Below are 23,988 nucleotides of genomic sequence, written 5' to 3'. Positions count from 1 at the left end.
ACTTAATGTTGGCAAGTCACCAGGAATGGATTGTTTGCCTTCAGAGTTATAGATCATTTGGGGATACGCTAGCTCCCATTATGTGTGAGCTGTTCAATGATTTCATCTGCAAAGGGACCATTTGCCGATCAATGCAGCAAGCCCTTATAACACTGATTCCGAAACCAAGAAAGGATCATAAGAAGTGTGGTAATTATAGATTCATCTCTTTACTTAATGTGGATATTAAAATGTTCTCTATTAGCCAATAGGTTGGATAAATATATTAGGGGCCTAATACACAAATCGCAAGTAGGATTTATGAGGAATAGGTCCGGGTATGACAATATCAGGACCATTATTGATATATTGGGATTACCAAGGGATGTGCTTCAGGAAACAGTACTTTTATTTATTGATGTGGAGAAAGCCCTCGACAGAGTGAATGGGGCATTTTTTGAGTTCACGATGCAAAAGTTAGGATTTGTGTTACAGTTCTTGCAAGCTATCAGATGTCTTCAACGTGATGCGACAGCTAGAATTTGAGTGAACAATGAGGCTTCCGCTTCCTTTAAATTGGAGAGGGGGACAAGGCTGGGATGCCCACTGTTACCATTCTTGTTTAACTTCGCTTTCGAATCCTTTCTTGCATATATACGTAGGGATAATGGTATCAAGGGACTAACGTTTGGGGACAGATCATATGCTGATGACATAGTATTTATATTATCAAATTTGAGGGAGGGGAGTAGTGCCCTGAAAAGAGCTTTTGAAAGAGTGGGTAAACTTTCTGCTCACAAAGTAAACTGGGAAAAGTCAGAAGTTTTTTCACTTTCAGAGAGATGTACGAGGGGTGATTGAGGATTTGAACTGTAAATGGTCTGATTTGAAAGTTAAGTATTTAGGGGTATACCTCGGCAGGGACTTGAAAGGAATTGTTGGGTTAAATGTTGAAATTCTGATTGGTGACCTAATTAGATACATTAGAAAATGGGAAAGTTTGAATCTGGAAATTTGGGCTAAGGTTAATGCCATTAAAATGACTATTACCAATCACTTCCCTTGCCTTTTACTAAGAAATGATTAAAAAGGATTGATGATACATTTCAGAGATGTCTATGGGGTGAGAAGGCGAAAGCCAAAATTCCTAAATAGTATGTTGCGTAAAGTACAGGAGGGTGGATTCAGTATTCAGTTACCCGGATCTGGTTAAGTACCATAGGGGCTTTATTTTAAAAAAGGCCGCTCATTATATGGCATCCACGGATAGTTAGGAGCCAATTTGGCTTACAATTGAGAGGGAGGTATTTCGCCCGTTGGAATTGGACAATATTTACTCAATGGAAAGAATTTCATCTAGACTAGTTAGATTGCAAACTATATATGCAACATGTATGACTCTAGTTTCTTGGTTAATAACGATCAGAATATTTATTTGCATTCCAAGGCTTCAATTTGGGGTAATCCTAGTCTTCAGATGGCAAACAAAACTACATTGTAGTTGGAGTGTTAAAAGTATTTTAAGGATAGAGACCATTATACAGGACGGACGGATGGTTCCCTATTAGAGTTGCAGAGTAAGTTTGGTTTGGGAATGAGGGAGTTGGCTAGGTATAACAAAGTTAAGATACTTCTCTGTCAAAGGCTAGGAATGTTGTCAGGTTCACTGGGAACCGAACCGGTCTTATGTAAAGTACTGAAATCATTTCCACGCGCAGTATCTACTTCCATCAGTGGTCTTCAAACTTCTTTGGCCGCCCTCTATCCCCTGAGCAAAATTTGAGCAGGCCCGTACCCCCCAGAAATGCCAAATGGACAGTATGTATTGCGCACCGTCACCTGCTCCCATCACAGTCGCTGGGCTCCCTCATCCACTCATACCCAGTCCCTGGTCTCTCCCCATCACACACCCTGGGCTCTGCTCTGCTCCCACCACTATCCCATGGTTCCCGGCCATTGTGCTCCCACCATAGTTCCTGGGTCCCCCCCCCCCATCTCATTCCCAACACAGTCTGAGGGCCAGTGGCGGCTGGTGATTTTTTTTTAAGTGGAGGGGAACAACTATTTCCCCGAAAAATGCCATAGCGACCAAGCATAGTGAGAGCCCGCACCAATAAAGGTGGGTTCGGGGGTGGACCCCCCTGTAATTTCTTTTTTAAATAATGGGTTAAAATGTTGCATTGTAGAGCATACTTTTAACAAAAAAATGGGTAAATAGCCAGTTTGCAATTGGTGCAGGTGGGCCCCGGGGGCAGGCATGACATTTTTTACTGACATCTATAATGGATATCCAGTAAAAAGATACCATCCCTGTCCCCCATTGGGCCTAACACAATCAACATGATTATGTGCGTATGCAAGGCGCTGCACATTCATACAGCAATCACTATCATTCACACGAGCATCCATCACCATACACTGAATCATAACATAAGCATACACGCATCCATACACATGTTTAAATAAAAAAAATGAACATAAACGTAAATTCTGCATTGGTCTGCGTGTGGGTGCTAAAACTCCCTGCTCCAGGCTGCTCTGTCCGTATTTGCGAGGAGGCGCAGGAGCTCCCCCTTGGACATACAGACATGCAGTGCCCCAGCCAGCATTTCCAATGACCTATGCAATGCTGGCGAAGCAAAACGCCCCAGCACTTGCATGGCTCAGTGAGCATGTACGGCTGGGGAACTGAACTGAACAGTCAAAGTCCCTTTGACAGTTGAGCCAGCCCACGAGCACTCCCTCAGCTGGGGAAAAATCAGCTGAGTGAGTGCTCACTGTTTCACTGGGCTGGCTTATCTCCTCCATAATGGGTGAGGGGCCAGGCTCGGACTTGTCTATAGGGCAATGCCTGTACAAAAAATGTAAAATTGTAGTGTGGGCCAGTCAAAATGGCCAACATTTTGGCCAATGTGGGCCAGTTTGATGAGTTATTTCTCTATGCAGTTAGTCATTTTGACCATTGTTGCTGAATATATCACAAACAATTTACTTACATTTTAACACAAAGCACCCCCTTGGGTACTATTGAAACAGTGGGCCTCTCAACACTGGCGGTAGCTGTGCCGCTAAAACCGGCACGGCTGCCGCCGGAGTTGCATCTGGGTCCGGCACCCGCGAATGGGCAATTACCGGGTCATGCCGGGTTAGGCGCAACTGGTAATTGCCCTTATGCAGATGCTGGTACCAGTAGATCCCCATTCTCATTCCCATTTGAGCCTCATAGGGCTGAAATGGGAATGGGTAGCTCGGATGCACCGTTAACAACGGTGCCGGTGCGTCCAACGAGCTGTGCTCGTGGGAGTCGCACAGCCTGCCAGGGCAGACCTGGCGGGCTGTCAGGCACCCGCGAGCACAACTTGTATTATGGCGGTACAGTAGCAACGGTGCCGGTAGCTTACCGGCACCGTTGTTACCGTACCGCCATAATTGTATGGAGGCCCAGTCTGTGACTAAAGGAATGAATATCCATTTACAACTGCGGGCCACTTTTTCATTGTTGCCTGAGACAGTTTCATGCTTCAGCCTGACCATGTGAGCCGCCCCTGCCCATTTCTTCCAACCCAAAAAAAAAAAAAAATTTAAACATTTCATGCTGAGCGCTCATGGCCCCCCAGGGATGCACCCGCGGACCCCTGGGGGGTCGCGCCCCACAGTTTGAATACCACTGACTTACATCAACCTAATGCCTCCAGAAGATACTAATCTTAAATCCTGGATAGACTGAAAAAAATGGGAAAATTAGTTGTAGTGCCCAATTTTGGAAGACATAGGGGGAAGATCCTACTGGCGGGTTAAAGGAGTAAATTGGATTTTAACTTGCGCCTAATTCATCAGAAAATTCTGGGTGGTCTGTATTGGAAACCTGTGCGTATGCATGGATTTGGTCTCCTAGATTATGAGGTATACTGGGGATGTGGGAGAGATAGGGACTATTGCTCACATGAAGTGGAATTGTTCGAGATGAACAAGTTACTTTCTTACCTTGTAATGTTCTTTCGATGGGATGGTCCGACCACGTATTCCATATCTATGACAGGTAATGTCCACAGCTGTGCTGCTTCGGAAAATCTTTGGCGTCTGCGTCGATAACGTCGATGCGCCATCCCCGAGGACCTCATCAGACGGCCGACATCACCCAATATGATAAGTAGGACGCACGACGCCCATAGCCTCAGTTATAGTTTTTTCCAAGAACGTGTGCCACCAGTTTTCTGCCACACAAGGCCTTGCGGAATGCAAGCTGCACTCGCAAAAGAAAATCTGCAGCGGGGAAGGCAGAGAGGGAGCGATATGGAATACGTCGTCGGACCATCCCATCGAAAGAACGTGACCAGGTAAGAAAGTAACTTGTTCTTCGAGGGGATTGGGTCCTCCGACGTATTCATATCTATGACAGACTCCTAAAGCAGTACCAAGCAAGGAGGTGGGAAAGAATTTAGAATACAAATTTAGCATGCCCAATCAAATTGCGGAATAGAGAACTGCCTTACCAAAGGCCAGATCTTGCCCTCTGATGGAATCGAGGGAGTAGTGACGTACAAAAGTACGTACTGAAGCCCAGGTGGCTGCATCACAGATGTGACGAATAGGAACTCCTCTGCAGAGCAGTAGACGCAGCCACTCCCCTGGTAGAATGGGCCCGCAAGCCAGCTGGAGGATCCTCACCCGCCAAGCGGTAACACTCGGAGATAGCTAAAATAATCCAACGAGACAAAGTCTGTTTCGTCACAGCTTGTCCCAAACGCTGTCCCAAACGCTTGCCAGCATAACCAAAGAAAAGTTGATCGTCCACTCTGACCCGGGACATGCGCGAAATATAAAAGCTCAACGCTCTCCTAGGATCAAGCATATGGAGCCTCTCCTCTTCCTTATCAGGATGAGGAGGATAGAACGCCGGAAGAACAACCTTCTGGCTCAAATGAAATTCCGAAACCACCTTCGGAAGAAAAGAAGGACAAACTCTAAGGACAACCCTGTCCTTATGAAACACAGTGAAGGGTGGCTTAACTGAAAGTGCCTGTAACTCACTCTGCGAGCGGAAGTAACCGCCACCAAAAACACAGTTTTCAGAGTTAACAGCCTCAAAGGGCAAGAATGTAAAGGCTCAAATCGAGCACCCATAAGAAACTTAACAAGGTTCAAATCCCAACCTGGCACCAGAAAAGGTGACGGAGGGAACACATTAGTGAGCCCTTTCAAAAACTGCGAAATTAAAGGAATTTTAAAATAGGAACACTCTTCAGACGAGCGCTTAAATATGGACAGCGCTGCCAGGTAACCTTTAATGGTCCCCACTTGCAAGCCCCTGTGGGCCAAAGAAAGCAAAAGACAACCATGGGAATGTCACATTCAAAAGGATCCACATTCTGAACTCTGCACCAGTCGCAGAACTTTCTGCCAAAGGTACAGAGACTTAGTTGCCGCCCACCTGGCCGAGAGCAACACCTCCATCACGTCTTCAGGGAGGTCCCAATCCTTATACCTCAACCTTTCAGAAGCCAAGCGTGAAGATTGAGGGATCTGACCTCTGGAGGGAGAACCTGACGCCCCTCCCGTGAGAGCAGATCGTCTCGGTAGGGAAGACGACGTGGAGCGCAGATGGACAAGTCTAGAAGTTCCGGGTACCATGTCCTCCGGGCCCACGCCGGACCAATGAGGATCATCCGGGAACCGAACCTCCGCAGTACTTGCGGGATGACGGGGACTGGAGGAAACGCGTACAGCAGTGGGAATGACCACTCCACCACGCGTCTAAGGCTCCTTTTGGAGGAAATTCCCGCGAGCAAAACCTTCCGCACTTCCGGTTGACACTGGCGGTGAAGAGATCCACTTGAGGGGTCCCCCAAAGTGCGAAGATCTCCAGGAGAATATACTGAGACAGCTCCCACTCGTGAGAGATCGAGCTCTGCCTGCTCAGAGCGTCCGCCGTCTCGTTGTCGTCTCCGGCCAGAATAACAGCCGAGATCGAAACTTCCTGCTGGATGGCCCAGAATTCGAGCTGCATCGCCTCCCTGGACAGCGGAAGTGAACCTGCCCCCCCCCCCCTTTTGTTGAGGTGGTGCATGGCCACCGTGTTGTCCGTTAGAATCAGGACACTCTTTCCGCGCACAGTCGGCAGAAAAGCCTCAGGGCTAGCCTGACGGCCCTCAGCTCCAACAGATATTGATATGGAGTCTGGACTCTGACGGAGACCAACGACCGCTGACTGTCAACTCGTTGGCATGAGCTCCCCCTCCTGTGAGGGATGCGTCCGTCACGATAGTCACCCCCGGCCAGGGTAGCCAAAATGGGGCCCCCCCTTCATCAGATTGCCCTTGACGGCCCACCACAGAAGGTCCCGTGCTACCGAGGACGGCACCTGAACAGGGTCCGAAAGCCTGCCGGAGGACTGAGACCACTGGAGCTTGAGTGCCCACTGCAAAGATCTCATCCGCAGACGAGCTTCTGGCACCAGAAGAATGCAGGATGCCATGAGGCCGAGCAGTCTCAAGGACTTGGACGCTGGGAGATCCTGGGCAAATTGAAACTTGTTCACCATCTGCTGAATGTGAAGAGCCCTCACCTGAGGAGGAAAACACTGCCCCAGAGACCTGTCGAGCACTGCTCCGATGTACTGGAGCCGCTGCGTTGGTGTCAAATGGGACTTCTTTAAGTTGAGGGAGAAGCCCAGCCTGTGAAGGGAGTGGCAGGTGACGGACAGATGATCCAGGAATTGCTCGGGAGAGCTCCCCCTGATCAACCAATCATCCAAGTAGGGGTAGACGTGAATCCCCCCTTTCCTGAGATGCGCTGCCACCACCACCATGAGCTTGGGGAAAACCCTCGGGAGGAGGTCAATCCGAATGGCAGGACCCGAAACTGAGAGTGCGAGTCGCCAACCGCGAACCTCAGGTACTTCTTGTGCTTGGGATGGATCGGCACATGGAAGTAAGCATCCTTGAGGTCGAGAGACACCAACCAGTCCTGAAGTTGAAGGGCCTGGAGGACTTGCGAAAGAGTCACCATCTTGAACTTGTCCTTCCTGAGGAGTTTGTTCAAACCGCGCAAGTCCATGATGGGTCTCAATCCCCCGTCTTTCTTCGATATCAAAAAATAAGGGTAATACCATCCCTTGTTCCTCTCCGCTACAGGCACGAGTTCTATGGTGCCTTTCTCCAGCAGGGCTTGAATTTCCTGCGCAAGGAGCGGATCCGGACTCTTCAAAGAGAGGCTCCCTCGTGAATTGTCGTGAGGCCTCTGCCGAAAAGGAAGACAGTAGCTGTGGGTAATGATCTCCAGAACCCACACATCCGAAGTAATGGCTTGCCACTCTACAAGATGCTGCGCCAGCCTTCCCCCAACCGGCGAACCATGGGACCAGGCCTCATGACTGAGTGGTAGCGGCTGCTGCGTTGCCCGAGGGCAAAGAGGCAACTGCCCGAGCGGCCTTGGCACCTAGAGTACCTTTATTTCCACCTCTGGCACACTTACGATGGCCTCTTTGACTGCTAGCTCCCCTCGCTTTACTGAAGGACGAGTAATAGCGAAAGGAACCTCCCCTCCATTGCTGTCCCCTACGACGAAAAGGCGGAGGTTGGCAAACTGCAGCGCCCAACGACTTTGCTGCAGCTTTGGAGGTCTGCAACCTCTCAAGGCTCTCGTCAGCCTTTCTGCCAAAAAGGTGTTCACCGTCAAAGGGCATGTTGAGGAGCCGGGCCTGCCCATCAGGAGTGAACCCAGACTTCCGCAACCATGCAAACCTGCGCATTACGGTGCTCGCCGCCATGGACCGGCTGACACAATCCGCCAAGTCCAAACCCGACTGAACGGCCTCACACATGGCATCCTTGCCATCCTGAACCATAGCAAGGAAACCATCCTGTTCGTCCCCTTCGGGAATATGTTCAGCCGCTAATGCAACACAGTTCCACAGAGTGTGTGAAACGAGACAAGGCACATATGGAGTTGGCCGCCTGAAGCGCCATACCCCCCCCGAAGAAAACACTTTCTTCGCCCAGCCGTCAAAGGGTTTGTTGTCCCTATCCGGAGGGATGGTAGGATACGACGCCCGCTTTGCCGATGCCGGAGCCGCCTGCACCACCAAACTCTCTCTGAGTGGGGTGCCTAGACAAGTAGCAGGGGTCGCTTCTGGCTGGACGGTATTTTCGCGACAAAGACTTGCCCACTGCCGGGAGACTCGCCGGAGTAGTCCAAGCCGCCGCCACCCTTCTCTGCAGAGCCAAATGAAAAGGCAAAACCGAGTCAGTGGGTGGACCGAGTTCAAGGATGTCCGTGAGATCATCCTGAACACACTCCCCTGGGGGAGCTGACCAACCCAAGTACTCAGTAACACGAGACATAAGGCGCCGATATGAAGAATCTGCATGAGTGCCAGGCTCCGGCCTACAAAACTCCACCTCCGGAGAGGTGTCCAGTCCACTGGCATCATGCAGCGAATGCCGCAGGTCATCAAACTGACTATGGCCCGAGATAAGTTCATCGGGAACTGCAACCGGAACCAAGCCTCCATCAGAGCCTTCATCACCCTCAGAAATGTACTCCAGGCGGGGAGAGGAAGACCTCTGGGGACCAAAGTAGTGCCTGACCTTAGCCAGAGCCTTTCTAGGGGCAAACCCCGTGCCACGAGGCCCCTCCTACACCACCGCCTCAAAAGGCGTCGAGGGCGCCGAACGAGTCGGCACCGGCGTCGACAGAAAAGGCGTCGATGTCAGCTGCAGCGCCGCCAGCGTCGACACAGGCCTTGAAGCCGGACCTCCGAGCGTGTCTCTCGACGACCTAGGCGCCGATGGCGTCAACGACCCCCTCGGAGGCGGAGCCTTGAGAGAAATAGTCGACCTCGGCGCCACAGGTGTCGACGTCTTCGAAGACGGCACAGGATCACGTGGTCTCGAGCACGTCGAGGACCGGGACCTGGAACGGGCATGGCGAGAACGGCTACCCTTGTCCGAGCGGGACTTCTCCCGCGAGCCGTGCAGACCACCCGAGCCCTAAGGCGTACGAGCGGCGTCTCTCGACCGGTGCCGATCGACCCCACTCGGAGGCGCGGACGGACCGGTGCCCTGCGATTCAGGAATCGCTAGGATCTGCTTCCCGAAGGAAGCCCATTCCTCCGGTGTCGCTTGCATGGAGGGATAAGCAACCCGCCGACGGGCGGAGTCCTCGGAAGAGGACGGCGACCTATGCCAGAGCTTCCGGGAATGCCTCGAAGAGGCAGAGGAGTGGCGAGACCGCCTCCTGGAAGGAGACCCACCGGACTTCCGACGACGATGCGGAGAGTCGCCCCTCGAGTCATCCGTCGAAAGCCCCGCAGACCTCAACTTCCGGGGCTTAAACACCTGGCCTACCGACAGCTTCTTCTTACGTTCCCGCAAGGCCTTTGCCGTGAGCGACTGGCAGTCGACAGTCGTCCATATCGTGGGCCGCCCCGAGGCACCAGAGGCAGGCGTCATGAGAGTCTGTGACCGACATCTTGGACCCACAGTCCCTGCAGTTCTTGAAGCGGGGTTGAAGATGAGAAAGACATCACCACGAACAGGTCTTCACACAAACCGAACAGGTTCAACGAACCGAGAATTGAAAACAGCAAACTCCAATGAGTCGAGGCGTACTGAGATTCACGAAGCGAACACGTTCCCGGAAAAAACAGAACTGAGGCTATGGGCGTCGTGCGTCCTACTTATCACATCGGGTGACATCGGCCGTCGGAGGAGGTCCTCGGGGACGGCGCATCGACGCAGGCGCCAAAGATTTTCCAAAGCAGCACAGCTGTGGACATTACCTGTCAGATATGGAATACGTCGGAGGACCCAATCCCCTCGAACAATGAGTTTCTGGGGGGGGGAGGGTGTGTTAGATTGGTTGGATACAGTGTTGTCTAAGTTTTCCGAGGACATCTTTGTCAACAATTCTTTTTATCAAATAGAGGAAGATGTATGACTGCTAGAAGGTATAGGTGATGGATTAATAAGACCAATAGTGGCAGTGAAAGAAATAGTGGCAGTGAAAGAAATTTTGCGATTGTGGAAAACAAGGAAAAAGCTGCAGGTGGAAGATTGGGTCGATGATATGCAGTTATCAGATTTCGAAAAGTATATGAATTCTAGGAGAAATCAGAAAGATTTATTTGGATATCTGGTCGCCCTTTAATGATTTGTATGGTGCATAGAAGTGGGTTTAGTGAATGACATCTGATAGCTGCGTGTTCATGTGGGTTATGACAAATATAAGGCATGCCGAGTGTGGAGTGTGTATGTTTTATGTGGGTGCTTAGTTTATTTTTTCTTCTTTCTCTTCATGTTTTCTCCCTCTTTTCCCGGTTTTAGATCTTATACAAATGTATTAATTGTGTATAGAGGGTTGACGACAATCGGGTATTGGTATGTTTGTTAATTTGCTCATTGGATAATTATAATCTTTTAGGAATTACTTATTTAACTCATTGATAGATTGTACTTTCTGTAAATACTAATGTTAGAACTTTTGAGAATTGTTACCTATTGTTGATCCTGTTATATGTTTTATTGGAAAAAATAAATAGTTGTCCACAAAGAAATATGGAAAAGTCTTTGGCAGTTTGCAAAGTCTTAATGCAGTTTAATAAAGGCATTTGCGGAGTCTTACTGCCTTCAGTTTCAGAATCTGTACCATCTTGCCAAAAAGGACTAATCTAGCAGAAATAATTGTAAAGCATAGTAGCCTTAACTGTATGGCTCAGTTGAGACATGGTTAAGTCTTTCTGCAGATTATATCCTGCATTGCTTTCTGCCCAATAATTGCAATCCTGACCCCAAGGGAACTATTTAACATGGCAGACTGGGCGTGCCAAGAAGCGTCTGGACCTCAAAGAAATCAAACCATTCTAGACACCATCAAAAAAAGGCATAATCTATAATTTGTCAACACAAATCACTAGTTCAGGGGACCCACTTACAAAAATTGATTATTCAAAAAGGTTGGAATTAACACGCATCGAATTCTGATTGTTCATCACTTGGTACCTCCATCATGTGCCTACTTGCCTATAAAAAGTCTACCAATGGATGCACCAAACCAAACACTGATTAAATAGATTAAAGAGTAATACTGCTCCTCAGCCCACTGGACCCAACACTATTCCTATACAAAAGGGACACCGTCTATAGGAACAATGCACAGTGTACAAGGACCATAACTACGCATCCCCTTCTCTTGAGCTTGTACAATCACATCAGACCAGTTGTAAAAGTTTGTATTAGTTCAAGATCAAGGAATGGCCAAAACATTATGCATTGTTCAAACAGCACACACAGGTGGCCACATTGTGCCTCTTCCCAGTTTTGCACATCAACAGTATGGTGAGACAACCAAGGAACTGTCTCCAATAACATACTGCACGTTTACAAGGAGCTAGGAGGACATCTGCAGATAGTTCCCTTCACCAACATGGTTCAACCCAATGGAACCCCTTGCTCATTCTCATAATACCTGCCTCTCAGTCTTGAGCCGGACCTCCTTAAATTCCGGAAAACTCCTCAAGACATTCCTCTGCTCTTCCTCTCCCCTGTGCTAACCTCCTTTCTCTTGTTTCCTGCTTCCCTCCTACGTTCTCATCCCCAACCTGTTAAGTCATCTGACTGGTCAACCGATGCACCTCCAGAGCCTCACAGGTCCCAGGCTCCCCCACCAGTCCTGCACTTGACACCGGGCCTCTGCACTCTAAATATGTTCCATGAGAGTGGCACCCACTCTACACTCAACTCTGGCCCCCGCTGGACTGGGCGCACTTGTCCCCCTCCTCATCCTTGGCACTTCTGTCGGCACACTCCCACGACCTCGAATGTGCTAGGCTTAGCCTGTTTTTCTGTCGGTCTGCGGCCATCTCCTCACCACAGCTTACTGTCCCTGCATGCATAGGCGCATTGATTAGCAACCTTTTTATCTTGTATGTTCCTCCCCCACCACACACTTTCTCCGCCCATTCTTTGTCACGCACTTCTACTAGTAGAAATGCCCTGGCCTAGTATGCTAGTTGAACAAGTTACTTACCAACTGTAACGTTCTTTTGATTGGATGTTTCTCCCACGTATTCCTCATCTTAGATATATCCTTACATTCAGCTTTGCTGCTTCGGAAAAAAATTCTCCACCAGAGGGCGCTCTGCTCGAGTCTGCAGCGTTGATATCACTCGGCGGTATCAGTCGAGTGTCAATGTCATCCGCAGTATAAATGGCTCGAGCCGCGCCAGTTGGCCTCAGTTACGTTTTTTCGTATATTGTAGCCAATAATTAGTAGATAAGGCGTGTCCCTTTGACCAAAAGCTCTAAAGGAACAACACAAACTGTACTGTGGGGTAGGCTGGGAGGGTCGATGAGAAGAATGTTACAGTTGGTAAGTAACTTTTCTTCAAATGGATTGTGTCCTGCCACGTATTCCTCATATTAGATAGGCTCCCAAAGCAGTTTAAATAAGAAGAGGGAGTACCATTAATATTAATCATGTACAGAATGAAGTACTGATTTTGCAAAAAGACCTCCCTGGGAGGACGTTGAGTCAAGGGAGTAGTGCTTTACAAATGTGTGCATGGATGACCAGGTAGCTGCTGCACAAATATCTTGTATCGGGACACCTCTCTGAAGAGCTGTTGAAGTCGCCATGCCCTTGGTTGAATGAGCTCAGTCCATCTGGAGGATCTTTCCCAGCCAATCTATAACATTCAGTTATAACTAAAATTATCCATCTGGACAATGTTTTGTCACTGCCAGTCCTAATTTACGGCCAGTGTATCTCCCAAAAAGCTGGTCACACTGACGAAAATTTAGCCGATATATAGAAACTAAGAGTTCTGTTAGGAGCTAATCTGTGTAATCTCTCTTCCTCCTTACCTGCATGAGGAGGATAAAATGTAGGCAATGTTATCTTTTGTGACAGGTGAAAATCTGAGACAATTTTCGGTAGAAAAGGGGGTTTAACCTTTAGAATAACTATCTATGTGAAAGATGGTGTGAGGAGGTTTGCTAGAAAGCGCCTGCAACTCACTCACCCTGCAGGCTGAACTAATTGCCACTAGTAGTATAGTTTTAAGAGTTAGGAGCATTAACGGGCAAGAATGTAATGGCTCAAATGGAATACATGTGAGAAATGTTAACACTAACTTTAGATCCCACACAGGTACTTTAAAGGGTATTGGATGAAACATTAGTAAGCCCTTTTAAGAACTGTACAATTAAAAAGGTATCTTGAAATAAGATTCCTCCTCTGAGGAGTGCTTAGAAATGGATAGCGCAGCTAAATAACCTTTTATCGTGCCAACTTGGAGTCCCAAATTGGGCAAATGTAAAAGTAAAGACAATAGTGTAGGAATATTACTTTGAAAAGGGTCCAGTCTCATCTCTGCACCAGTTACTGAATTTATTCCAATGACACCGGTACAGAGATTTAGTTGCTGGCCTTCTGGCCGAAAGCAAAACCTCCCTTACATCATCCGGAAGGTCTCAATCGTTGCATCTCAGCCTCTCAGAAACCATGCATGAAGGCTGAGTGTCTTGATCTCTGGATGGAGAACCCGACCTTCCTCACGTGAGAGAAGGTCCTCTCTTTGTGGAAGACGTATTGGAGGGCAGATGGACAAGTCCAGAAGGTCCGGGTACCACGTTCTCCTGGCCCAATCTGGGTCAATTAGGATCATGGATTTCCCAAACTTACGTAACCTCCTGATTACTTGAGGAATCACAGGGACTGGAGGAAACATGTAAAGGAGTGGACATTTCCAGCGCCAACGTGTCTCCTAGAGCTCCTCTTAGGAGCAATTCCCTTGTGCAGTACAGTTCACACTTCCGGTTGGCACCGGTCGCAAACAGATCCACTTGAGGGGTTCCCCAATGGGCGAAGATCTCTTGAACGACTTCCTGAGCTAGTTCCCATTTGTGGGATACTGCGCTCTGCCTGCACAGAGCGTCCGCCGCCGTGTTGTGCTCTCTGGCTAGGTGAATTGCCGTTGGAGATTCCTTCTTGAATTGCCCAGAACCAGAGCTGCATTGCCTCTCTGCACAGTGGTAGTGACCCTACTGCTCCTCTTGTTGAGATAATGACTGACATCAGTGGCCATGTACTATCAGGACGTTCTTTCCCCGTACAGAGGGCCGAAAGGCCTTCAGCACTAGTTCGATTGCCCTCAGCTCCAATAGGTTGATGTGTAGTTTTGACTCAGATGGAGACCAACGACTGCTGATTGTCAGTTTGTTGGTGTGGGCTCCCCACCCCATGAGTGAGGCGTCCGTCACTACCATTATCTCCGGCCATGGTTGCCAAAAAGATTCTCCTTGAGGATATGTTTGTTGGAAGCCCACCATCGCAGATCTTGTGCCACTCTGGTTGGGACTTGCAAAAGATCTGACATCTCCCCTGAAAACTGGGACCACGGAGTCTTGAGTGCCCACTGTAGGGATCTCATCAATCTAGCCTCTGGCACCAGAAAAATGCAGGATGCCATAAGACCAAGCAACCTTAGAAAATCGAAGAACGGTAGATGCTGGGCATTCTGGAATTTTGTTACTTGGCTCTCTCTTCGGGAGGTGAGGCTTTGCCCGAGAAAGTATCCAGAACTGCTCTGATAAATTGGGGTTTTTGTGATGGTATCATATAGGACTTCTTGAATTTCAGAGAGAAGCCCAGTCTGTGTAGGAAGTGGCAGGTTTTGCTTAGATGTTCCTGGGCTTGTTCTGGAGAATGTGCCCCGATTAAGCAATCCTCCAGGTAGGGATGAACGTGAATTACCCCTCTCCTGAGACTCACTGCCACTACCGCCATCAGCTTGGTAAAAACTCTGAGGGTGGAGGTCAACCCGAACGGCAGAACTCGAAACGGATAGTGAGAGTTGCCAATCGCAAACCTTAAGTACTTTCTGTGCTTGAGATGGATTGGCACATGAAAGCGGTCCAATGATGCCAACCAGTCCTGGAGTTGGAGAGCCTGATGGATCTGAGAAAGGGTAACCATCTTGAACTGGTCTTTCCTGAGGAACTTGTGCAAGTTTCTTAAGTCAAAGACTGGTCTCGATCCCCCGTCCTTCTTTGGAATTAGAAAGTATAGGGAGTACCAACCATTTTTCCTCTCCGCTACAGGTACATGTTCTATTGCACCTTTCTCTAGCAGGGTTAAAATTTCCTGCACAAGGAGCGGGTCTGGAATTTTTGTAGAGTTGTATCCCGGAGTTAGATTCTGAGGTTTCTTTTGAAAAGGAAGGCAGTAACCTTGGGATACTGTTTCCAGTGCCCAAGCATCTGAAGTAATGCCCCGCCATTCTTCCAGATGCTGAGAGAGCCTGCCTCCCACCGGGGTCTTGTGGGTCAAAACCTCAGAGTGGCTTTGCGGCAGCTGCAGTAGTGGCTGATGGGACAGTTGCCGCTGGTGTGGCAGATCTAGCACCTTTTCCTCACCCTCGAGGAAATTTCCTTTGTCCTCTTTGACTGGCCTGTCCCCTTCCCTTTCCAAATGAGGAATAAAATTGAAAGGGACGACCCCTCCAGGAAGATGAGCCTGCGTAGGGGCGTTGTTGAGGTTGTCATATTGCAGCACCAAGTGACTTTGCTGCAGCTTTAGAGGCCTGCAGCTTCTCCAAACTTTCATCCGCCTTGTTGCCAAACAACCTCAAGCCGTCAAATGGCATATTAAGAAGTCTCGCCTGCACATCCAGTGCAAAACTTTCTCAGCCACGCAAATCTGCGTAGCACCGTACTACATGCCATGGACCTACTGATGCGGTCAGCAGTGTCCAAACCTGATTGGAGACATTTCCAATAACCTCCTTTCCATCCTTAACTATGGCTAGGAAACCTTCCCGTTCCTCACCATCAGGGATATGTTCAGCTGCTGCTGTCATACAGTCCCACAGGGTGCATGTAAATCTTATGTAAATCTTGCAAGGGTGCACGTTACATTTGTAGATTTCAATGCCATGCTACTTGAAGAAAAAATCTTATGGGACCACGCATCCGTTTTTTCCAGGGGAATAGTAGGGGAGGCTGCATTCCTAGTAGACGTGGCTGCCTGAACCACTAGACTTTCAGTTAATGGATGTTTTCTTAAATATTCAGGGTCTGACGAAGACGGCCTGTATTTAGATTTGAATTCTTTATTCACTGCAGGAGCCGACTCAGGGTTTACCCATGTAGCATTCACCTTCCTTTGCAAAGCTATGTGAAAAGGAAGTACTGGGTCTTGTTGAGGTCCCCCCGAAAGCATGTCTGTCATATCATCCTCTTGGTAAGTAGGGGAATCTGATCCATCCCATAAATTCTGTAACTATTCATTAATCTCCTGTATCCTGCATCTACATGAGGACCAGGGTCAGGTTTTTCAAACTCCTACTCTGGAGATGTGTCCAGCCCACTTGCTGTCTGTAGGCACTCATAGGTCTGCCATTTTTGAATGAGAGTCAATTAACTCCTCAGGGACCTCCCTTGTCCCAAACTTTACACCAGCCGGTGAAACATCCTCCTCCTCGGAGGATTTCTCCTCATAAATTGAGGACATGGATTTGAAAAAATCCTGTATTTTTCAGATGGAAAATCTTCTCTGGTGGCATAGACCTTACCTTCGACACAGAAGTCGATTTAGTAATAGGAATAAACAAAGACGTCGACAATCCCGTGGATGTAAACAGTAAAGGCTTCTATACAGTCGAAGGAGCCTTCGATATCGAAGTAGTTATCGCCGCTGTCGAAGGAACCATCAAAGAAGTACTCTACTTAAGAATCTTCGAGTGGCCTGCCGATGCCTTGGACGTCTTCAATGATTATTTTAATGGCGGATGTGTATCCAATGCCATTTTATAGAGTTTTGCCTCTGGTTTTTGCACTGGCAGGTGTTTTTTGTGAGGCGTCGGGGAGGATCCCCTCGACGATGGCCTTGACGATTTTTCATCAGATCTTTGTTTTAGATCTTCCCGTCACCTTTAGCGTGGCTTTCAATAGATTTGAGAGGGTCTGGGCCACATTCGCAAAGATTTTTAACATTGAGGCTCTGAAGGCCTCCCACTTTTTCGGGGAATCATGTTTGGAAGGGCAGGTGATAACCTCCTCTGAAGACGTCGAGGGAGAGGGAGAGGGAGACCGGTGTCACCTTTTCTTCGACTTTTTTGAAGACTACTTCCTAGATTTACTCCTCGCCCTCGATTGCTTCGATTTATGACGTCTTTCACTAGACTCAGCCGAGCCTTTCTTACCTCTCGAAGAAGACTTCGAGAACTCCTCCCCCACCGCTAGTTTACCTCTACGTTCCTTTATCGCTTTATTGGTAATCGCCTGACAGGAACCGCACTAGTCTATCCGATGGTCGGGACCGAGGCACCAGAGGCAATTTCTATGGGGATCTGTTAATCTTATCACATTTCTGACATTTCTTGAAGCCAGTTCTGGGCGTATAAGGGTTCAATGACAAAGACATTATTTTTCTTGGTATTAAGCGAAAGCTATCGGAAAAATGGAACTAAAGCTAACGGGTGCGGCTCGATCCATTTATACGGCGGATGACGTAGACGCTCAGATACCGCCGAGGTACATAGACGCCGCAAACTCGAGCAGAGCACCCTCTGGTGGAGAACATTTTTTCCGAAGCAGCAAAGCTGAAGGTAAGGATATATCTAAGATGAGGAATACATGGAAGGACACAATCCATTCGAAATTGCTGTTAGATCATTCAGAATCTTCAAGGCCTAAGAATGACGATATCCCCTTGTTCCGTTCCCGCCTTGAAGCACTGAAGCACTTCCACTTGTGTATAAGCACTTTACAAATAAAACATAAATTACACAGACTTGAAATTAAATATCTGAAGTACATAAAAGCTGTAAAACCCCACGGATTCCTAAAATGTTTTAAAAGCACAACACAGCAGCATCCCAAACCACTCCGAACAGCCTACCAACCAAGTCCATATTTCGCCAAACACGGTTTGGCACAAAAGTTGTCCCCTTGCTCCACATGCCATTTCCATGACCCAAGAGCAACACAGGATAAGGCAACACTACATCAACTGGATGAGGTCCTAGGGTGCTGAAGCAGCCTGGAATATAAACCTTACATGGGCTATGGCTAAGTGTCTGTGCAGAATGGTAGTTTCTGTAAACCATTTTTCTCCATGGTTTGACCATGGCTCCCCCCCTCTGCCCATGATAGCACTGCAACAGCTGTGTCAAGTGATTTATAAAAATGAAATGCAGTGTGTAATTTCTCTATTGAGCATACAGATTAATACAGCCCTACAAAATAAATACAAAAAAGTTAGAGAAGGAGAAAAAGATGGAAGACAGAAGGGTCTCACCGTTCTTTGGGTGACTTATGGAACGAGACAGATGCAGACAAGACGAGACAGGCCAGAGGCTGGACTGAAAACAATGTGATGGAATCGTGAGGCGATTCACAAAGACAGGAAAAAGGAGAGGAGAGTAGATGAGAGATGGACCTCCATGCGCACCTGAGTCCTGAGAAAGTTCAGCAGTGAAAGACGGGGACCTTGGCATGACTGGATCAACTGGGCATAGTCCTGGATGATAGTCTACTGTCTGTCCAATACTCGAGGACCTGTGCCTCGGGTTGCAGATAATTCTATCAGTATATGCGAGTTCTGGGCTTTCAGGAAATTCTTTCAGTTTTGGACTACCTTCAGCTGCCTCTTCTTGCTGATCTGTTTTGTAACTTGGATTCTCCAGGGAACTGCTTTTTACCATCACTCTGGTATTCAGAATCTCAATCTTAGAGCCCCGACCAGCATCAGGAAAGGTTAGCTTAGTTTTACAATTCCCTGCAGGAGACCGAGGAGATTCAAGATTGAAAGGGGCTTTAATTCTGCAGGTGGGCGAGAATGAAGCAAACACTGGCCTATCTGGTAATGATTTAGGGATATCTAGGGTTAAGTGTGCTCTGTTCGCAGATGAGAGTTTGCTCTGAAATGACTTTTGGGAAGAGCAGCTAGTAACCGGTTGAAGTGATGGTTTCAATAAAACATTGTCTTTTCCAGTTAATTTGCTTCGGTCTTCTTCTGCAAGAGTAGTTCCCGAAAGCTTCTCAGATGCCGGCTGATGGTTGCCCTTTTCATCCACGCTCACTGAAGACTCTGGTGTATCACTAAGGTTCAAATTCTCACCCATTGAAACACTGCGGGAAATCTTTGCCATTGAACTGGTGGTCGGGTTCATGTAAGACCTTGACTTTGGAATTTTGAATGTTGAGCTGCTAGCACCAGGACTGTCCACCTTCAATTGAGTGCTGGGCAACGTCCGCCGGTGGTGGTTTCTTTGGTCTTTCTCAATCAGTGGTTGAGGGCGTGTCTTGGCTGGAGATTCCACAACTGATGCTTTGTCATCTAAGGAAAGAAAAGATCACATTCACCAATCCCTTTTTCAAAATAATGGGCCAATCAAGAGTTACTAATCTATTCCAAACTTCCCTCTGTAGCTAAAAAAAGGTCAATCAAAACATACAAACGTCATGCACAATTTAAGGGAAGCTGAACTGCACTCAAATGCATATCAAATAGTTCTTAACACTTCACAGCTTTATAGATTTGTTGGCAACTAAATACCAAATCGGTCATGTGACTATACCTCAAATGTTGCACAGGTCGCCTTTCCAAACATTTCCACATAGACATCGGAGTCAAAAATATTTTGTAAGGGTGCTTATCAGAGATTCTGCTCATGAAAAATCAATTACTACAAATCCCTAATCCATAGGCTATGTGCCCATTATGTGAATGTCACTTTACTCGACAGATAATTGATCAAACTAGTGTTTCTACTTCAATGTAAAGTAAGCAATTGAACAAATCTCCTTCCACGGACAGCCACATATATGTAAAAATGGATCCCAGATGTACAACAAGGAGAAAGGGGAAGTGGGTGAACTGCACGAGCCACATGTCATTCGACAACTAGTATGCCTATTTCACCTTATATTCTTAAGCTCTCTACCACTTTTCAACTTCACAGTAATGCAAATGCTCTTCTGTTGCTCAATTGTGATGGATGCACGTGCCCGACACAGGAAATTCTAGGCATCTATGTGGACAAAGACTCAGATGAAATAGAACAGTAATCAACGGATAATCTGAATGCGGATAATCTGAAGGTTTTAGTGCATTGCACACAAGAGAAAAAAAAAGTGGTTGCAACCGGTGAATCATGAATGTTCAGCCATTTAGGAGACAGAGGAAATCTTCCTATTTAAATACTGCGTGCCCTAAATCGGTCGGTCCATCGACAGGCTATATCCAAGCAGCCAAGATCAACTTATTTTGGGATGTTATGGTAGGATAGAGAGATCAAACGTAAAGATCCTTCATGCTTCAGTGGTGGATTTTAATCATGTGTAAATATAAATACATGTAAAGGAATTGTACTGTGTTATGTCAAGCAGGGTGCCAGAGTTCCTCTCCATCACATCCCGTTTCCTTAATTCGGTTTAAGTAGGATCCTACACACCATACAATTCTACATAAAGAAGAACAAGTTCCTTTCTTACTTGGTAACGTTCTTTCGATGGGATGGTCAGACAACGTATTCCATATCTATGACAGGTAATCACCACAGCTGTGCTGCTTCGGAAAATTTTCGGCATCTGCGTCCTGCGTCGATACGCCCCTTCGAGGACGCACAACGCCCGTAGCCTCAGTTGAAGTTTTCTCCCAGAACGTGTGGCACCAATCTTCTGCCAGTATGACCACAGAAAGCCTTGCGGAAACGTAAGCTGCAATCATTTAAGAAATTCTGTAGCAGGGCAGATAGGGAGGGAGCGATATGGAATATGTCGTCGGACCATCCCATCGAAAGAATGTTACTAGGTAAGAAAGTAACTTGATCTTCGAGGGGATTGGGTCCTCCGATGTATTCCATATCTATGACAGACTCCCAAAGCAGTACCAACGTATTGAGGAGGGAAAAGAATTTAGAATATATAAATTTAGAATGCCCAATTAAATTGCAGAGTAAAGGACCGCCTTGCCAAAGGACAGATCCTGCCCATGGATAGAATCTAGGGAGTAGTGCCTTACAAATGTATGGACCGAAGCCCATGTGGTTGCTTCACAGATGTTACGAATAGGAACACCCCTCTGCAGGGCAGTAGAGGCAGCCCTACCCCTAGTAGAATGGGCCCGTAAGCCTACTGGAGGGTCCTTACCTGCCAAGCGATAACATTCAGAAATTGCCAAGATAATCCATCTAGACAAAGTCTGCTTAGTAATAGCTTGTCCCAAACGCCTTCCTGCGTAACCTATTGAAGAGCTGATCGTCCACTCTGACCCGGGACATGCGTGAAATATAGAAACTTAAAGCTCTACTTGGATCCAACCTATGGAGCCTCTCCTCTTCCTTACCAGGATGCAGAGGAAGATAAAATGCCGGCAGAATGACCTGGCTTAAATGAAATTCCGACACCACTTTAGGAAGAAAGGAAGGACGAACCCCAAGGACAACCATGTCCTTATGAAACACCGGGAAGGGTGGCTTAACAGAAAGTGCCTGCAACTCACTCTGCGAGCGGAAGTAACTGCAACTAAAAATACAGTTTTAAGGGTTAACAGTCTCAAAGGACAAGAATGTAAAGGCTCAAATGGAGCACCCATAAGGAATTTTAGAACACGGTTCAAATCCCAACCGGCACCTGGAAAGTTGACGGTGGAAACACATTAGTGAGCCCTTTCAGAAACTGAGAAATTAAAGGAATTTGGAAATAAGAACACTCCTCAGAGGAGCGCTTAAATATGGACAGCGCCGCCAGGTAACCTTTAAAGAAAGCAAAAGCCACAGAACCACAGGAATGTCACATGAAAAAGGATCCACATTCTTAACCCTGCACCAGTCGCAGGACTTTCTCCAACGGCAACGGTACAGGGACTTTGTAGCAGGCCGTCTGGCCGGAAGCAACACCTCCATCACGTCTTCAGGGAGGTCCCAATCCTTACACCTCAAGCTTTCAGAAGCTAAGAGTGAAGGTTGAGGGAAATGACCTCTGGAAGGAGAACCAGACCCCCCTCCCGTGAGAGCAGATCGTCTTGGTAGGGAAGACTGCGTGGGGGGCAGATGGACAAGTCAAGAAGGTCCGGGAACCACGTTCTCCGGGCCCATGCCGGAGCAATGATGATCATCCGTGAACCGAACCTTTGCAACACTTGCAGGGTGACTGGGACTGCAGGAACTGCGTTCAGTAGTGAGAAGGACCACTCCACCATGAACGAGTCCCCTAAGGCTCCTCTTGGAGGAAATTCCCACGAGACAAACCTTTCGCACTTCCGGTTGCAACTGGAGGCGAGGAGATCCACTTGTAGGGTTCCCCCAAAGGGTGAAGATCTCCAGGAGACTCTCTCGAGCCAGCACCCACTCGTGAGAGATCGCACTCTGCCTGCTCAGAGCATCCGCCGTCTCGTTTTCGTCTCCGGCCAGATGAACCGCTGAGATCAAAATTTCCTGCTGGATGGCCCAGAACCAGAGCTGCATCGCCTCCTTGCACAGAGGAAGTGACCCTGCTCCCCCCCACCCCCCTTTTTGTTGAGGTAGTGCATGGCCACTGTGTTGTCTGTCAGAATCAGGACATTCTTCCCTCGCAAAGTCGGCAGAAAAGCCTTCAGGGCAAGCCTGATGGCCCTCATCTCCAACAGATTGATATTGAGTCTGGACTCCGACAGAGACCAACGATTGCGGACTGTCAGCTCGTTGGCATGAGCTCCCCATCCCGTGAGGGATGCGTCCATCACGATCGTCACCTCCGGCCAGGGTAGCCAAAATAGAGCCCCCCTCATCAGATTGCCTTCCACAGCCCACCACAGAAGATCCTGGGCAACCGAGGGCAGCACCTGAACGGGGTCCGACATCCTGCCGGAGGACTGTGACCACTGCATCTTCACAGCCCATTGCAGAGATCTCATCCGCAACCTGGCCTCTGGCACCAGAAGAATGCAGGATGCCATGAGGCCGAGCAACCTCAAGAACTCAAACGCCGGGAGACTCTGGGCATGTTGAAACTTGTGAACCATCTGCTGAATGTGATGAGCCCTCACCTGGGGAGGGAAACACTGCCCCAGGGACGTGTCGAGCACTGCTCCGATGTACTGGAGCCGCTGCATTGGCATCAAGTGGGACTTCAAGTTGAGGGAGAAGCCCAGCTTGTGAAGAGAGTGGCAGGTGACTGACAGATGATCCAGGACTTGCTCGTGAGAGCGTGCCCTGATCAACCAATCGTCTAGGTAGGGGTAGACTTGAATTCCCCCCTTTCCTGAGATACGCTACCACCATGAGCTTGGTGAAAACCCTCAGGGCGGAGGTCAATCCGAACGGCAGGACCTGAAACTGAAAGTGCAAGTCGCCAACCACGAACCTCAGGTACTTGTGCTTGGGATGGATCGGCACATGAAAGTAAGCGTCCTTGAGGTCGAGAGACACCAACCAGTCCTGAAGTTGAAGGGCCTGGAGGACTTGAGAGAGAGTAACCATCTTGAACTTGTCCTTCCTGAGGAGCTTGTTCAATCCACGCAAGTCCATGATGCGTCTCAATGCTCAGTCTTTCTTCGAAATCAAAAAATAAGGGGAATACTATCCCTTGTTCCTCTCTGCTACAGGCACCAGTTCTATGGCACCTTTCTCCAGCAGGGATTTTATTTCCTGCGCAAGGAGCGGATCCAGACTCCTCAAAGAGAGATTGTCGTGAGGCCTCTGCTGGAAAGGAAGACAGTAGCCTTGGGCTATGATCTCCAGAACCCACACATCTGAAGTAATGGCACGCCATTCTACAAGATGCTGCACCAGCCTTCCACCCCCCAACCGGCGGGACATGGCCTCATGACTGAGCTGAAGCAGCTGCGGCATTGCCGGAGAGTAAAGAGGCAGCTGTCCAAGCGGCCTTGGCACCTCGAGTACCTTGTTTTCCACCTCTGGTACTCCTACGGTGGCCCCTTTGACTTGCAGCTCCTCTCGATCTACCAAAGGATGAGCAATATCGAAAGGAACCTCCCCTCCATTGCTGTCCCCTAGGACGAAAA

At 48.2% G+C, this 23,988-nt stretch overlaps 1 protein-coding gene across 4 annotated transcripts in view; it reads right to left on the bottom strand.

Moving 5' to 3' along the window:
- The window catches only part of MAPKBP1 (mitogen-activated protein kinase binding protein 1), a 787,404-nt gene that overhangs the window by 76,004 nt on the left and 687,412 nt on the right, over positions 1-23,988 (bottom strand). For 3 of the 4 annotated variants that reach the window (XM_069638801.1, XM_069638802.1, XM_069638803.1), the window contains one exon: positions 18,433-19,320. The exons of the other annotated variant lie outside the window; for it this stretch is intronic. In XM_069638801.1, the coding sequence (XP_069494902.1) occupies positions 18,433-19,320 (888 nt within the window). The remainder of the gene's footprint in view (positions 1-18,432; positions 19,321-23,988) is intronic. 4 annotated transcript variants of the gene reach the window in all.

This window comes from Ambystoma mexicanum, chromosome 14 (genome assembly GCF_040938575.1).
Source record: "Ambystoma mexicanum isolate Mex_15411 chromosome 14, UKY_AmexF1_1, whole genome shotgun sequence".
NCBI lineage: Eukaryota > Metazoa > Chordata > Amphibia > Caudata > Ambystomatidae > Ambystoma > Ambystoma mexicanum.
This window is presented reverse-complemented; position numbering and strand designations above follow the sequence as displayed.